The sequence below is a fragment of the Monopterus albus genome, unplaced genomic scaffold, assembly GCF_001952655.1.
Source record: "Monopterus albus unplaced genomic scaffold, M_albus_1.0 scaffold360.1, whole genome shotgun sequence".
NCBI classification, from domain to species: domain Eukaryota; kingdom Metazoa; phylum Chordata; class Actinopteri; order Synbranchiformes; family Synbranchidae; genus Monopterus; species Monopterus albus.
In genome coordinates this window covers 36,315-54,044 of record NW_018128240.1, presented here as the reverse complement: position 1 = coordinate 54,044, position 17,730 = coordinate 36,315, and the positions used below count along the sequence as shown (strand labels likewise).

Here is a 17,730-nt window from a genome sequence, read left to right as displayed (position 1 = left end):
GAGTAATTTTCTTCCATCCAGTCATTAAATTTTTCTATGCTGGCTCCAGGTGCTCTATAAATACAGCTTATTACATCATTCTTCTTTTTTTTTCAAAAGTAGTTCTACAGTCACACATTCCAGTAAATTATCTACTGCCCTTGACATTTTCTCCATTCTATTATAACAAAGGTTTTTATTTATGTACAAGGCCACACCACCTCCCATCTTATTCCCTCTGTTTGTGCATACCAAGTCATAGCCATCAAGGTCAAAATCCATTCCCCTTACAGTATTAATCCAAGTTTCAGAAATAGCAATTATATTAAAAGAATGTTTTAAACTACTAAGATAATGTTTTATACTCTGAAAGTTTGTGTATAAATTCATTCATTTATTTCCTTTTTGGTTGCATATGAGTAGCTGTAATTTACAGCATTGTGTTGAATAAACTTCTGCTATTAAAGTGAATTAGTGATAATTTGTTTTCAGTCTTGACATTGCTGTTAAACTGCTCATCCGTGTAATACTTGCAGTTATTTTCAGAGTTCTTAAAAAATGTTTTTTTCAGGGTCAAGATCTTCGTCTGGTTCATGATAATGAATTTCAGTATTTCCAATTGTGTTCAGTTCCAGATCCAGTCCCTCGAAAACTATTAACTTACTAGTATTTCTATTAGACATGCTGCTTTATATTTCTACTCCTTCAGTAGTGGTGCAAGAAGTACTCAAATTGCTTAGGCTATTTAAGTAAAAGTACAAACAGCACAGTTTTAAAATACTTTGTTAGCCTACAAGTAAAAGTCCTGTATTCAAAGTGTTGCTCGAGTAAAAGTACAGAAGTATTAGTATCAAAATATACTTAAAAGTATCAAGGTAAAGCATTCATTATGTATAGACTATTATTGATTTACAGTTATTTGTATAAACAAATAATTGAGAAAGTGATGTACATGTGATTAAGCAATTATGACAATAACATCACTTGCAGCTGTAAAATTTGTTTCAAATGAACACACCTAAAACATCAGGTTCCAAAAAGAAAGATGCTCAGACAGTCACTGTTGTCTTCTTAGATATTGTAGCAAAATGATATAGTGCTATGTTATGTATTTGCAAAACTGTTCAAATAATTGTTTAATCTGTTTGACCTTTGGAAAAAACCTGACTTGTGCACATGTACGGCTTTGTGAGAGGGTGCAGAGTGAAACTCACAACAACAGGAGGTGTGCGCAGGCAGAACGAGATGACTAAACTGTCTGCACAAGAATAGTGTATGGGTGTAAGGTCTGATTTGCTTGACTTTAGATTATCAACATTTATCAACATATGAAATTCTAGGATCAATATTGTAATCTGCATTAGCAAATACAGTGCCTTGCGAAAGTATTCGGCCCCCTTGAACTTTGCGACCTTTTGCCACATTTCAGGCTTCAAACATAAAGATATAAAACTGTAATTTTTTGTGAAGAATCAACAACAAGTGGGACACAATCATGAAGTGGAACGAAATTTATTGGATATTTCAAACGTTTTTAACAAATAAAAAACTGAAAAACTGGGCGTGCAAAATTATTCAGCCCCCTTAAGTTAATACTTTGTAGCGCCACCTTTTGCTGCGATTACAGCTGTAAGTCGCTTGGGGTATGTCTCTATCAGTTTTGCACATCAAGAGACTGAAATTTTTGCCCATTCCTCCTGCAAAACAGCTCGAGCTCAGTGAGATTGGATGGAGAGCGTTTGTGAACAGCAGTTTTCAGTTCGTTCCACAGATTCTCGATTGGATTCAGGTCTGGACTTTGACTTGGCCATTCTAACACCTGGATATGTTTATTTGTGAACCATTCCATTGTAGATTTTGCTTTATGTTTTGGATCATTGTCTTGTTGGAAGACAAATCTCCGTCCCAGTCTCAGGTCTTTTGCAGACTCCATCAGGTTTCCATCCAGAATGGTCCTGTATTTGGCTCCATCCATCTTCCCATCAATTTTAACCATCTTCCCTGTCCCTGCTGAAGAAAGCAGGCCCAAACCATGATGCTGCCACCACCATGTTTGACAATGGGGATGGTGTGTTCAGGGTGATGAGCTGTGTTGCTTTTACGCCAAACATAACGTTTTGCATTGTTGCCAAAAAGTTCGATTTTGGTTTCATCTGACCAGAGCACCTTCTTCCACATGTTTGGTGCGTCTCCCAGGTGGCTTGTGGCAAACTTTAAACGACACTTTTTATGGATATCTTTAAGAAATGGCTTTCTTCTTGCCACTCTTCCATAAAGGCCAGATTTGTGCAGTATACGACTGATTGTTGTCCTATGGACAGAGTCTCCCACCTCAGCTGTAGATCTCTGCAGTTCATCCAGAGTGATCATGGGCCTCTTGGCTGCATCTCTGATCAGTCTTCTCCTTGTATGAGCTGAAAGTTTAGAGGGACGGCCAGGTCTTGGTAGATTTGCAGTGGTCTGATACTCCTTCCATTTCAATATTATCACTTGCACAGTGCTCCTTGGGATGTTTAAAGCTTGGGAAATCTTTTTGTATCCAAATCCGGCTTTAAACTTCTCCACAACAGTATCTCGGACCTGCCTGGTGTGTTCCTTGTTCTTCATGATGCTCTCTGCGCTTTAAACAGACCTCTGAGACTATCACAGTGCAGGTGCATTTATACGGAGACTTGATTACACACAGGTGGATTCTATTTATCATCATTAGTCATTTAGGTCAACATTGGATCATTCAGAGATCCTCACTGAACTTCTGGAGAGAGTTTGCTGCACTGAAAGTAAAGGGGCTGAATAATTTTGCACGCCCAATTATTCAGTTTTTTATTTGTTAAAAAAGTTTGAAATATCCAATAAATTTCGTTCCACTTCATGATTGTGTCCCACTTGTTGCGCCTTCCTGCAGCAGCTTGCACTGACTTCTCTGTGATAGGGCTTCAGAAAGAGACGGAATCCAGAGCTCTGTATTGCTTTTCCAGAATATTTTGCCTTAAATATTGATTGTAATAAATATCTCAAAAGACAGATTTGTCTTTGACCATTCTTCATAAAAGAACATGCAAGGACTGGTTTTGTCCTAACAATATACTGCATTTATTCTGGCCAGAGAGCATGAAGTATTCATACAGCATGTCAGATTCATACCGAAGAACCAACTCTCAACAGACAGTTCTTAAAACCACATGTTATCAGGACAGAGAACGATGGGAGAATCAGTTTAAACCAGCTCTTAATCTTACCTGATGGAACTAAACGTTCTGACCATCTTAGAAAGGACGACATAAAGCAAACAAGACTTGTAAATTCTCCCAACACATGCATGTCCATGAACATCCATTTTAGTTTTCTGTAATATTGTTTGATATTATTCAGTGCAACTGAACATATTTATAAGTTGACAGTTTTTCAGACTAAATACAATATCATGATCTTCTTAAGCACTTCCAGTTTCCTGTTACCCTGGCTTTGTTTGTATTCTCCATACTTATCATTTTATGTTTGTGTTTGTTGTTAATACTACCTCAAAATGTTTATTTCCATGATGGTACTCCCTCATTTGGACACATGCAGACCACCTGATGGCTATAATACAAACGATTCATTATTTATTTCCTTTGTGGTTGCATATGAGTAGCTGTAATTTACCAGCATTGTGTTGAATGATCATTCATTGATTATTATTATTATTTTGAATATCTGTACATGTGCTTCCACACACACATCTGTGTGTTCATATGCAACCACTTCCAGATGTTTTTAAACAAGCAATTGTCCAGCCTTTTCTTAAAAAGCCAAATCTTGATCCTTCAGTGTTTTCCAATTTTAGACCAGTGTCCAAATTATCTTTTATGTCGAAAGTTTTAGAGAAGATTGTTCTTATTCAGCTCCAATCTTTTCTGACAGATAATGGCATTGAGGAGCAATTCCAGTCTGGGTTTAAATCAAAACACAGTACTGAGTCTGCGCTATTAAAAATTAATAATGACATTTTGTTGGCCAGGGACTCTGGGGATCTAGTTCTGTTGGTGCTTTTAGATTTCTCTGCTGCCTTTGATACAGTGGATCATGAAATCCTCATATCTCGCCTGGAACAGTGTATAGGAATTTGTGGTACTGTTCTTAATTGGTTTAGATCTTACCTCACGAATAGAGGTTTTTCTGTTAATATTGGTAACTGTTCCTCCTCCTCAACTATCGTCTCCTGTGGTGTCCCCCAGGGGTCTGTACTCGGCCCAACTCTCATTTCCCTGTACATACTTCCGCTGGGATCACTTCTAAGGAGATATGGGTTCTCTTTTCATTTTTATGTGGATGACATCCAGATATACTTACCATTAAAAGCAGCTGGAGGGACATCTCTACAGCCACTGTTTGACTGTTTGACTGACCTGAAAGCCTGGCTGGCTCAGAACTTTTTAAAAGTAAATGAGGATAAGACTGAGTGTGTTTTATTTGGTGATCTGGCGAAATTTGCTGCTTTTAATCACGACTTAGGTCCCCTGGCTCATCATTTGAAGACGACTGTAAAAACCCTAGGGGTAACATTTGACTGTGACCTAAGATTCGACAAGCAGATCAACTCAGTCGTAAAATCTAGTTTCTTTCACCTGGGGTTGCTAAGTAAAGTCAAGTAATTTCTTTCTTTTAATGACTTTGAGATTGCAATTCATGCTTTTATAACTTCTGACTTGACTATTTAACCTATTTATTTTTGTTTTTAAGGCTGTTAATGGTTTGGCACCACCTTATCTCGCTGAGTTGGTGAGGTGGCACAAACCAGCTACTCAATTACTCAGATCCTCAAGCCAGTTTTTGTTAGAGGTGCCCAGGGCCAGATACAAATGCCAGGGTGGCCATGCTTTTATTGTTGCAGCTCCTAAATTGTGGAAGGGTTTACCTTTTAATGCTAGATCCTCTACAGACTTGACAACATTGGTTAAAACATATTTATTCACTTTGGTCTTTAATCCATAGTATTGTCTGATGCTTCCTCCTTTTATCTGTTGATTCTGTGTACTTGGTGTTTTTATGTTCCTATGTTGTTTTATTTCTCTAATGATATTTTTTACTCTGGATTTGCATTGCCGTGTAAAGTACTTTGGTCGACCAGACGTTTTTAAAGTGCTATACAAATAAATTTTTGATTGATTGATTTGATTGATTTTTGTTGCAGGTGTGTTCACAAGTTAATTTTATTTTGGAGGGAAATGATCACCTGACATCCGGTTCTCTCCTGTGTACATGTGTTGACTTAACTGATTTCTCTGCAGCAGCAAGACACGCAATGTCTCTGCAGAAGAAGAGGGAAAATGAGTATAATAGCAGAAACAGAGAGACCAGAGGGCATCTGTATTGATCTGTCATATGTCCTGTTTTTAATTACATCATGTCAGGTACCAGAGCTGTAATTGTGGTCTATAGGAGTGGGCTATTATTGTAGTATTCAAGCTCTTTACTGTAATATTTAAATAATGATGATGATGATGATGTGTGGTTGCCTGCATCTATAGGCTACTTAAAGTCAATTAACTTCAAGATAAGACTTTATTGATCCCCAGAGAGCAAATTCATGAAACAACAGATCCCAGGTTAACATACATTTACACTGAACAAAATAAAATATTCTAAAATTAAATACATTACAATGCTCACAGTGCCCCACCACCACTATTTACTTAATTTTTAAGAAAAACTGTTGGCAAATACCTTTTCAAAGCAAAAATGAAGAACATACAATACATGTATATTGTATGAAGGCTATTGTATGATACAGTATCCTAACCCCTGACAGCATTGTTTATCTAACACCTTTTGTATTTTTCATTTTTCAGCGTTTCTTTACATATTTAGTCTCAACATTTTCAATTGCAATATTTGTCGATGCAACTTGTTTATAAGAAGTAAAATAAAAAATAAAATAAAAAACCCAAAAAACAAAAAGGCTAAAGATTAATTCACTGACCGGAAATCGAACCCGGGCCGCGGCGGTGAGAGCGCCGAATCCGTTTCCCCCAGCTTTTAAATACTAGACCACCAGGGAAGCTGCGTGCTAGTATTGACATCGTTATATTTATAAGAGGATTAACTGTGGAATTTCGCTAGGCTCTATTTCATTAAAGCCCAGCAGCTGCTGTTTCCGCTTGCATTGCACAGTGTGGTGTCATGACTGCTGATGAATGTAGTGAATTAAAAGCATTAACATGGCCATAGTTTAGAAACGAAATCAAGCTACATAGAATGTCCGTTGGCTGTAATGTTGTCAGGACCTCGTGGCGCAACGGTAGCGCGTCTGACTCCAGATCAGAAGGTTGCGTGTTCAAATCACGTCGGGGTCAACTTTTTTTCTTATTTTTTGGGCTACCGGTTCTCGCTGGATATATGGAAACTCGTATCACGCAAATAGTGATATGAAAACTGTTTTTTATGTACAGACAGCTGAGAAGAAGAAACATTTTCACACTATAATCATACAGACAAACTCAGAGGTATTACAACCCTGCAGATAGGTTACTTGTTACATCAGTGAAACTTAAAAGCATCTGCTATAATTTGTGGAAGCCCACTATATTTCTGTGTAGTTGTTTCTGTTACTTGAACAAAAAGTTTCACCTCAGAAATTATGCTAATGCTAATGGTGAATGGAAAAGCGATGTCTTCAAGAGTAGCTCAACAGGAATCTGTTTAAAGCTGTTTACCTCCACCTGCAGGACAGCTGGAGGTCTGCTGTGGTCAGTAGAGGTAAAGTCTAGATGTGTTAATCCTTAATAAATATATAAACACATTTTAAATGGCCTAACTCAAAATGGCACAAAACAAATAATGAAAAAATATTGAAATGCATGCAAAAATGAAATTAGTCCAACATTTCTATAAACTTTATTTCTGTGGGAGTAGCTTATGGTGTTTGTTTTGAGTTTCACTCGAACCTCTAGGCTGAAAAGAAAAGGCTTGGTTCACCATAACATTTAACCAGTAAAAATCCCAATAAGCTGAAACATTATTAACAAACTCAAACAAAGGTGTTTGTGTCCTCATCTTTTCAAATGAGGCACTACAGTGAAATTGTTTCGTCTGCCACAGTGTAATACTTGATGTGGCCATCAGATGGTATCAAAGTTATGCTTCTTGCAATATACTGTAATGTAATTTTAAAAATGCCTAAAACAACATTAGTGGGTTTTTTGCTTTAATTCTGTTGCTTTGTGAATTCCATGACTGCTGCACAAAGGACCAGTCTCCTTTCTCTCTGTGGTTTATGCTTGTGTTGAACCATCTTCAACAAATTAAGAAAGAAAAAAAGCTTTCAAAAGCCTACTCCATTGCAGCTTTTACAACATACGGTGAATCCCCACACTAGCTGTTGGAACTTGTCCGTGACTTGTGGATGCTGACTTTCTTGCGGGTGTTGTCAGTGCAACGCTCCAGGATGAGCTCTGGACTCGGCCGGGGTGGGATGACCGGGGCCTCCTTCTTCAGCTCGCTCTCTGAACTGGAGCCGGACAGCTCAGGAATGTTATCTGACATAACAGAATGATGGGTTTATATGTGCATTCAGCATTTGTTTTCCACATTTTGCACCAGCATGGACAGGTTATGACACAACAGGCCCCTGGGAACAGACCTGTAAAAGGCCCCAGCCCCTACTACAGCAGAGCCCCAGACTGAAAGAGACTCAAAATGACATCAAACAACACAAGAGTGGGTGTTTTTTTGTATTTGCAGCCATTTTGTGCCTTTTTCCAGTTGTTTGAGTCTTTGCAGTCATTTTGCATCTTGTCACAATTACTCTGTCTATTTGTTGTCAGATTGCATGTGCTTGTAGTATTTTTGTGAAGCTTTTTGGTCATTTTGCATCCCTTTGTAACCAGTCAGCATGTATTTATTGTGGTTTAGTGTGTCTTTGTAGTAGTTTTAGAGCCCTTTGCATCTGTATGTAGTTGTGTCCTGTGTAGTTGTTTTGAGTCTCTGCATCTCTTTTTGCTTAGTATCTGCCTTTATAAGTCATTTTGTGTTTTTGCAGTATATTTGTTACTCTGTGGCTGTTATGAATTTCTTTATAGTCATTTGTGTGTCTTTGTAGTATTTTTTCTGCTGTGGTTGTTTTGAGTCTCATTGGTCATTTTGTGTGTCTTTGTAGTCTGTCTGCATCTTTTTGTTGTCATTTTGTGTCTCTCCGTGACTGATTTGTGTCTTTACACAGATGCCACAGATGTAAATGGCAGAGCACAGTATGTCAGTGCAGGCAAGTTCTCTTCACCTTGGTTTCTCCTCTCACTCAGTGGTGACTTGGAGGAGTTCTTGGAGTTCCTGTGTGGCTCAGCGAGGCGGCTGCCCTTCTGCTGGAGGTATCGACGGCTGTTCTTACGGTAGGCATCTTGGCTGAGCTGCTTGCGAGACCTGTTGTGGATGCTCTTGGCATTTCGGATGGTGGATCTGAGACCGAGAAAAGTTTTATTGGTAAGTAGAAATGGCGCATGGCAGCCTTAAAACTGATTTTGTTAATAATTTCTTCCCAAACTCACTGTTGAGTTTATAAACACTGAATTTAAAAAACTGCTCAATGGTCTGCAACAAGCTAAAACTGAATTGTCAGATATACCTTTATGTAGTTTTCTAATATTTTTATGAACAAATATCTCTCTGTAAGTAATGAACAGTGTTAGTTCAGACCCAGAACAGACATCAGTTCTTGGCAGTCAGCAGCAAAGAGAAATGAAATTACAAAGCTGTGGTGCAACAGAGTTAGAAAGTGTAACAACACACTTCCCTTTAAACTGAAGTGACACAGTACGACATCAGAGGGACAACAGAAGAGCTACGTGCAAACCTTCACACAGCTGGTGTCACATCGGGTTATTACAGTAGAGCAGTTTAAATTGTTAAACGTGATTTTAACAGGGATTTGTCTTTCAAAAATAAACAGCAATATCTTGACTGTTCATTTCTATAATCTCTTTGCTTTTGGTTAATTTTAAAGTGCTAATTTAAATGTGCAGGAGGTTTTTCAAATTGAAGCACATCATTTGTTTTAAAAATGTAAATTGACCTTCACATCTTATACTTTCAGCTACAACGTTTAACTGCCTTCTGTGTGACAAAAATATGAATCCATTGTTTTCAGTGTTGTCCTGTGTGATCACTGACTCACCTGCGAGGTGGTGGTTTCTGTCCCCGCAGAGTCGTCCTTTCTGCCTCATAGTTCTCTCTCTTGCCGCCCTTCTGCAGGAACATAGATGGGAAATAGCCCGTCTCCTCTCCTTTTCTGTACAAAACAGCATTTGCAGGTTAAAATTAACTGCAAATATTCATGGAAACCCAGTTCATGTAGAATATGCTACAATGGTCCTAATGTGGCAATAAGCTATAATGAGCTTTAGTAAAGTGAGTGGCTGCAGTACAGCAAACCTGCTGTCACTATCAAACTGGCTGGCTGGTCTTAATCCAGAAATCATGCTAAGTTGTTTTTTGATGTTGCTTTACTTCCATCAGTTATTCTCATCAAAGCTCTATAAAAAAAGACATGCTTCAAAGGTTATTAGTGGAGAAACTGTGTATTACAAGCATCTTAAAGTAGTAATAAGTTCCGTAATATTACGCAGTATGTGATGCAGACATTGTAATTAAACTCACATTAACATTTTAAATACTACATGCTAATTATTAGCATGATAACATGATAAACTGTACACGTTTCCATAGAGGTGTTAAGTGTGTTGATGATTCAGCTCAATTTGAATCAACAACTTTATTCAAGAGCAGTTGCATGCAGGAGCTTGTCAATGAGGCTATAAGCTTATGTATGTGCAACAGCTTAATAAATAAATATCTTAACCTCACTGAGCATCAGCATTTTAATATCCAGGAGTTAATGTGAGCATTGGCATGTGTGTGTGTGTGTGTGTGTGTGTGTGTGTGTGTGTGTGTGTGTGTGTGTGTAGATCGTACCTGACGACCCACCAGCCGTCCAGGAGCTTGTGAATAACCGCAACGGTGTCACCCAGCTCTAGAGAGATCTCGTCCTCCTGCTCCGCCTTGTAGGCATTGATGGTGACGTGCAGCTCTCCTGCAGGGAAACACAACAGTGTTAAAAAAAAAAAATGCACGGAAAGTGACACAATACATTAAGCATGCTTCACAATATTAATTCAGAAAATAACATGAACTGCTTGCCTTCATAGTTTGGCTCAGCATCCTCGCCTTCATCTGGTCCATCCAGTGGCTCCAGGTAAGACGCAGGAACCCAGCCTCGTTTAGACTCACCCTGACAGAACCACCAACCTGAACACAAGACATTGATATAGGGCTTTACAGTTTGCTGTCATCTACAGTAAGTTGTCACAAGTCAGAATGGTTTACACTACCAAGCTTTAACAATGTTTTGTATTTTATGAGCTTATGTGTTTTTGTAGTGAAGTAAAAATTACAATAAGTCCCACTGATATAAAGAAGTATAAAGTAGGATAAAATGTATGTACAAATTTTAATTAAGTACCCGAGTCAATGCATCTCCACTGATGTGCCCTAATGTGTGTAATGTAAAGTGTAATGACAGGCTCCAAATATTTTCTCACCATTCTGATTCTTCTCCACAATCTCCACCAGGTCACCGGTATGCAGCTCCATCTCCTGTTTGGACGTCTTGGTGAAGTCTGCAATCACTCTGTAGGTGTCCAGTATGATGGGGCTTGAAATCTCTGAGAAGTAAAACATAACAATCTCATTTAATTTCACAAAACACCTGCCAACATTTACAGGAAACTGTTGTGGACTGCAGTAGCCTTTTTAAAAGCTAGAGCCGTGATGGTTGTGTCTGAAGAAGTGTATACTCTATATACTGGAAATGAACCATGGCCTTGTGGCAGTAAGTGTGGTAAGTTTGGTAAAGCAGTTTAAAATCACTCTTACCAGAAGCGTTGCCTCTGGCCAACTCCCTGGACGCTGCAAATGTATCATTTCTTCTCAGTCTGCAGAGGAAATGGTCATTTTTCACAGGTACAGGTCATTTGTGGAGCTTATCATTTTGGCACCACTCCATTCTGTCCACTCTATCACATCAGCTCCAGTGGAAGCAGAAGTGTGTGTGTGTGTAATATACTGACGTGTTTGCCGCTGGCGGGTTTTCATCCTCAGGTCGAACCTTGAACAAGGTGGTGATGTGTTTGCAGCGGGAGATGTGAGGCGGCAGGTTGATGAGCGCGTAGCAGTAGTCAGCCAAGGTGCTCTGTCTGGTTACTGTCGACTTCTGGGTGTCCACCCATCGTGGCGCTGAGAACGCAAACACGAGCTGGTCAGCAGAGTGACGGAGGACAATTAGAGGTAAAGACACAAACAGGTTTCCTAGTAACACCAGTTTCAGATGTGTAAACAGACAGGGCAGAGTATAGCTTAAATCGTAAAATCAATAATAACTGTCATATTTAATATCACATTATAATTTATCCCCCTCTTTGGTGCAGCACATTCTGTTAGCTGATATAAAACGACAACAAAGGATGAACTGGATGGTATTTGCGGTATCATCAAAGTAAATTCAAAGCATCTCAGAAATAATTACACTTAAAGAACCAAAACCTTAAGTATACCCATATACCATGTACCTGTGTATCAGTATTACAATAGTTAAAAATGGATCAATTAAACTGCAGTACAGGTAAAAAGGGTGGACAAGGGTGAACAAACTTTTCACAACTTTTCAGTCACTTTTTTACAAATATCCTCAAAATCTGTTAAATGGCAAACTGTCAACTGTGCAAATTGCAACATTATGGCCACAAAGTGTTTTTATCTAGTGGATAACCGAATGCATCCACCAGTTTGTACACTATGTTTTACATGTTAATTGTCTAATTGTGCAAAATTATGAACATGTTAGCCAACTGGCCTGGTGATTACAGAGGAGACCTCAGTGGTTACTCTGCATTTTGTTTTGAGAGAGCTTGATTTTTAAATCTCTTTTCTAGCACGCAGAAGCTCCACTCACCCTGGCATGTGTGACTTTCAAGAGGGAGAAGTTTCCAGACCTGTGTGTGTAGTCTGCTGTTGCATCAGGACTGAGGTCTAGATCGTTTCTTCTCTTTCCTCACCATTTCGGTAAGTGTTTTGTAATCAAGGTTTCACAAAGAAAATGTGTAAAGTTTGAGTTCTGTATTTATGAAAACTGGCCCTGAACTTCTGAACAGGAACAGGAAATGATCAGATGAATGCATAGACCTGCACAATGTTTGTTTTCCATACATGATACATCACTGTCAGAGCCTGTCCTATAAAACTGACTGTTGACCTACATGCCAGCAGGTTATCAATAATTAATGTGATATAGTATATGGAGCCACAAAAGTGCTTCATAGGAGGAGGCTGAGGTGGAAGGTTAGGGTACCTGACAGGATTTCCCCTCCAATGAAGGGAGTTTGAAATTAGAGAACAGGTTCTAGGTTTTTCTTTCGTTGGCTAGTAAATTCAGCTCACAGCTGCCAAAACTCACATTGACACACAGATTTCAGCCTTGTTGTTATTTGATCTGTTACTTTAATTATTAGAAAAAGAGAAGTGGACTTGCTCACATATGTAAAATAGGCACAGGTGCTTCCTGAAAGAACATTACTGCACATTACCAAGGCGCAACTGCAGAGGAAAAGGGGGGCGACTGCTGGACTGGCCTGCCTGTAGTCCTGACCCATCCCCAATAGAAAATGTGTGACACACTTTGAAATGCAGATTGGACCGTTGTGCACCTTAAGACTTGTTTGCAGGAGAATAAAACTGATGAGGTGTCACATCAAATAATGTGCTGCTGTATTGTTGTCAATGTCACACAGGACACAGATGTTTTTACACATGACTACATAGTTTGTTTTAATTTTGATTTTACATGCTGTAAAATCTGATTTCTGATTTGGGGTTGTACCAAAATGTAGAAATGAGAGTTGAACAGCTCTGATGTCTGGAAAACAGGTGTTTCACTGTGTGCCACAGTGTGACCCAGACCATACTCTTTTACATATAGTTGAAATATAGTGAAAGTTGTTATTGATTTTACCTGGTAATGAAGGAATGATTCTGTCCTTCTTGTCTATTTGACCAGCCTCAATGGGAAACATCTCCTTGAGTGATTTCTGTGACGACAACATAAAATAGATTTTGTTTTACTTTAGGCATTTGGTTCACTTTACTTGTCCCCGTCAGTTATGAATCAGCACAAGTCAGCAGAGCTTTTGTTTTGTAGTGCACAGGGACTCACGTGGAAGGTGTGGATTTCAGGATACGTCCTGTAGATCAGCTTCTCAGAGAGGTCGCTCCATTTCACCATCAGCATGTACACCTGCACACAGAGGTGGCAAGTCAGTACTTTTACTTAAGTTCTGATCTTAAGTACGCTTTTGACATATCTGTACTTTACTGGAGTATTTTCATTTTCTGCTAATTCATACTTGGATTTCACTACACTATAGAAGCAAATGTACTTTTACTGCACTACATGTATTTGATAATGAATTAATAAACAAAATACAGCATAATCATAAGACTTTTTGATCCATGATGGAAATTCACAAGCTACCCAGCAGTATGTAAAGTACTTCAAATTAGAAATGTATAAGGCAGTTAAGATTAGCTCTGCCTTTACTGGCTACAACAATAAATTGATGAGCACGATAATGCATCAGTAATTGTAATTCCATAATATAATATACATTAATGTATATTCTGTATAATGACTACTTTTGGTACTTATAGTATATTTTGATACTAATACTTTTGTACTTTTAAGTGAAATTTTGAGAGCAAGAGTTTTACTTGTAATAGAGTATTACATTCTGATATTACTACTTTAACTTAGGTAAAAGATTTCAGTACTTCTACCACCACTGTCTGCACTCACGAAAGGTACAGGAAAGTCGTGTCCGTTACATGTAAGCACAAGATCGACAACTTTTAAAAATTTTATCCATGATTGAAGTTTTTTTTTTTTTATTCTCAGTCACAGGAGCTGAATTTGACTCAGTACTTCTGGCTGTTTTAAATAATGTTTCTATATTTTAAGAGGATTTAAAACCTATTTGTCATTTTGTAGACTAAATGTTTTGAGCCTTACGTAGTGCTGAGTCGGGTAGTCGCGTTTCTCAAAGCCGAGCAGCTCGATGTGCCTGACGTAGATCTCTTCCATGCTGAGATACAGCAGATTGACTGAGTCCAAACAAGACTAAAAGCAGCAGACAGGAGGCTTATATACTCTGAGTGTGTGTGCGCGTGCGCACACATGTACACCCTGTCATCAATGTACCAAGAGTTAGTTCCTTTCACATGTTTGTGAAAGTCATGTAACTTCATCACAGGGAAAAAGAAACAAGGAAATACTGTCTGTCAACTGTAATGAAATAATAAAAAGCTGCAAAACTAGAAGTAGTAAGAGTAGCAGTAGTTGTAGTAGTCTTAGGCCTACTAGTAGTAAGTACTAGTAGCTAAAGATGAAGTAATATCTTAAGTCATAGAAGGTTTGATATATTTGATTTGATTTTGATTTTTGATTTGATTTTATTCTTTCAAGCATGTAAAGATAGTCGATATGTCAACACACATAATTTCACACATATCCATAAATGCTAATCCCTTATCAATTTGCTTATACCTAGTACATGCTTGAATGGAGTAGGAAGAAGTCAGACTTATCCAGTCCTACCCCATGACATCATCTTACCATCATTGGTTTGCAAGCAGTATCTCTACATAGATAATTATCTTCTACACCACACAAGTAATATACTAAAGAATTATTACAAAGTGTTAACATTCATACACCACACCCACAATGTTCCATCTGGTTAATCATTGAGCCTGTTCTTGCATATATCTTGATTGACACATACCTTTATATTTATGTTTAAACTCATCAATTCTATTATTATTTTTTATGTCCACACTTAAATTATTCCATAGTTTTACCCCACTTATGGAAATACAAAATCTTTGTTTGGTTGTACGTATAGCATGAATTTTAAAAAAATTTAAAAATATTGCTTTCAGTACTGGTTTCAGGAAATAGCAGTAATTGTAGAACTAGTAATTACAGCATTAATTGTAAGAATAGAAGTAATAGCAGTTAGGATTGTAGTTAGGATTGAAGTAGTAGTAGCAACAGCAACAAAGTATTAATATATATGTTTTAGTGCTATAGTTCTAGTATAAGTAGTAGTAATTAAGAACTACATGTACAGTAGAAGAATTTAATCTGATGTAAATGTTGATATAATACTAGGTCATACTGTCCCTACAGGTTTTGTCACCCTTTGAACAGTATGGCTGGTCAACAAGCGTGTGTATTAAAAAAGTCATTACAAGTATAGTGAACACTGCAAAAACACTGTGCTAGCTGAAATTAAGTGGACACAAGAACAGTTTAACAGAACAGAGCCTGCACCTGATATCAAGTAACTGACAGCTTGTCTAATTTTATGATTTTTTTTTTTTGAAAGATGAGGCATGACTCTGAAGTTCAGGACCTACTGAGAAGGACTGTCAGTCTGGTAGGAAGGTAAGAAGGATTCCTTTATAGTTCTCAGGTTAAAAAAAAAAAAGCAGTAAATTTGAAGAGCTTTCGCAAGTTGAGAATTTCCCTCTGAACTGTTTCTCCATTGACCACAAGGGGAATCACGGTACTAATTTTATCCCATGTGTAAACATCGACTGCAAACACACATTTTATTTAAAATGTTTAGCAACTGTTTCTTGCCTCACTCATGTGGGCTTTCAGCTCAGCATGTGATTTCCAAAATTTTTGGCAACTGTCAAAGAGGAACAAAAACACTAAAATGAAACACAAACAGACCCACATGGTTAAACTTCCTCCATGGTAATCTCTTCTCTCTGAGAACATAAAAAGTCAGTGAAGGACATTATTTTAGATTTTTATCTTTTAATTGAAATTGTCAGTGCTCACAAATTCTGATGAATGGTAGATCAGATTAATAATATATGACCAAGTGATTAAAAATATATGAAATTATTTTCTCTTAATGTTTTAAAGTGAAGCTGTTAATTTTTGTCTAGGAAGCAGATGGTTTCCTTCCCCTGCCCATGAGACATACAGGGTCACATTACTGTTGCTGAAAGAAGCTAATGACTCTGAGCCATAATTACTACAGCCATGAATGCATGCTTATGAAACCTGCTGTGTGTTTTCGTGTTTGTATATTTTTAGCTCCTTGGAAAAAATCAGAAGAGCTTTATTTTACATTCTGAATTGTTTCTTGGTTTTCTCATTTCTAAGCTTTATTGGAAAGCACTATATAATTTGACACCGATTATAGCTCAGAGATGGAATAATATTTGCTTTTATTTTCTGTCTAAATCTAGGCCAATGCATGGGCTTTACTGGGCTGACACCAGTGGCCCTGACTTACAATGGGCCTCCAAATATTAAAAATATAATGTCCATATACATATACACTGTATAGTGTATACAGTAAAGTCTGTGTATACAGTATATCTAGTTTTAATATTTGTAGGGATATAGTAGTTTATGTTTGAGCCTCATTCACCCATTGCATAGCAATATTGTATAAAAGAGATATAAGTCGAAAGCATTTACGGTTTGGCTGAGAGTTTCACACTATGTCTTTATTTTCTCAGTTGGTCCAACACGTAATCTATCCAGGTGACTGGATTGTTGGCAGCCGGCTGTTTGTATGCAATTTGACTACTAATACTGAGCCAACGGGACACAGCTACCGTAATCTGGCATGCTCAGTGTTCAGCACGTTCCTGTCGTGCATCAGCTGGTCTAAAATCAAACTAGGTCCAGAGGACCGATGTAGCCTACTGTTTGGCTTTGACTCTAACGTTCGACTTTGCTGACAGATCCAACATGCCACACAACCACCACCCAGTCCCTTTGGTTTTAGTATTTAAAATTATTCGGGAAACGTTAACCTTGTGTTTCCGTAGTGTAGTGGTTATCACGTTCGCCTCACACGCGAAAGGTCCCCGGTTCGAAACCGGGCGGGAACATTTTCTCTATTGTCCCTGGTACACAAAATACCCTTCGACTTGAAAACATCGTTTAAATTTAGTTCCTGAAGGATGGCTGTTCAGCTGGTTTCCGTAGTGTAGTGGTTATCACGTTCGCCTAACACGCGAAAGGTCCCCGGTTCGAAACCGGGCGGAAACACTAACTTTATTGCCTTCCCGTCCAACCTGCCAGCTAATATACCTGACGACTTGCTTATAGTTCCTATGGAGGACGAAAAATTACGTAATCACAAATAAATAAATAATTCACTACATTAAATCAAATCAAATTTTATTTGTATAGCGCCAAATCACAACAAAAGTCATCTCAGGAAACTTTACAAAGTAAGGTCTAGACCTTACTGTTATCAATATTATTACATAGGGAAAACCCAACAAATCCCCCTTGAGCAGCACTTGGCGACAGTGGGGAGGAAAAACTCCCTTTAACGGAAGAAACCTCCGACAGACCCCGGCTCTTGGTGGGCGGCCTTCTGCCTCGACCGGTTGGGGTGAGTGGATAGAGGAGAGAGGAAAGAAGAAAAGCAACAAGACACAACAAACAATCGAACACTGGTCAAGTTGATGTAGCCGGTGACTGCTCATCAGAAATATAGAGCTCCAGGGCCAGGGCAACCTGCAGAAAGGTACAGGGAGAGAGAGAGGACACACTACAGGAGAGAGGAGACACAAAGTTAGTAATGTGTAATGGAGGCATATAGAAGCATAGGGAGAGAGAGGAGAGGAGAG

The 17,730-nt window shown here is 38.3% G+C and overlaps 1 protein-coding gene and 3 non-coding genes across 4 annotated transcripts; 3 read left to right on the top strand and 1 right to left on the bottom strand.

Moving 5' to 3' along the window:
- Nucleotides 1-6,242: 6,242 nt before the first annotated feature.
- Nucleotides 6,243-6,314, top strand: trnaw-cca (transfer RNA tryptophan (anticodon CCA)). Its single transcript has one exon. It is a non-coding gene; the product is annotated as a tRNA-Trp (tRNA).
- Nucleotides 6,315-7,053: 739 nt separating this feature from the next.
- On the bottom strand, nucleotides 7,054-14,159 carry ncf1 (neutrophil cytosolic factor 1). The gene is made up of 11 exons (XM_020625573.1): nucleotides 14,069-14,159; nucleotides 13,217-13,297; nucleotides 13,016-13,091; nucleotides 11,079-11,244; nucleotides 10,885-10,943; nucleotides 10,551-10,673; nucleotides 10,150-10,257; nucleotides 9,925-10,042; nucleotides 9,128-9,241; nucleotides 8,237-8,412; nucleotides 7,054-7,496 (listed from the first exon to the last, which is right to left on the bottom strand). Exons 1-11 carry the CDS (start codon nucleotides 14,138-14,140, stop codon nucleotides 7,333-7,335), a joined length of 1,257 nt encoding a protein of 418 aa, XP_020481229.1. The 5' UTR covers nucleotides 14,141-14,159; the 3' UTR covers nucleotides 7,054-7,332.
- Nucleotides 14,160-16,907: 2,748 nt separating this feature from the next.
- trnav-cac (transfer RNA valine (anticodon CAC)) lies at nucleotides 16,908-16,980 on the top strand. Its single transcript has one exon. It is a non-coding gene; the product is annotated as a tRNA-Val (tRNA).
- An 87-nt stretch (nucleotides 16,981-17,067) lies between these two features.
- On the top strand, nucleotides 17,068-17,140 carry trnav-aac (transfer RNA valine (anticodon AAC)). The gene has a single exon. It is a non-coding gene; the product is annotated as a tRNA-Val (tRNA).
- Nucleotides 17,141-17,730: the final 590 nt, after the last annotated feature.

Bases quoted from the DNA above. Each gene is read 5' to 3' on its own strand.
- ncf1 (XM_020625573.1), bottom strand. From the start codon at position 14,140: ATGGAAGAGATCTACGTCAGGCACATCGAGCTGCTCGGCTTTGAGAAA. The intron at 13,092-13,216 runs GTGAGTCCCTGT...TTGTCGTCACAG, and splicing joins CTGAAATCCACACCTTCCAC to AAATCACTCAAGGAGATGTT. The intron at 8,413-9,127 runs GTGAGTCAGTGA...TCTCGGTCTCAG, and splicing joins CAGAAACCACCACCTCGCAG to ATCCACCATCCGAAATGCCA.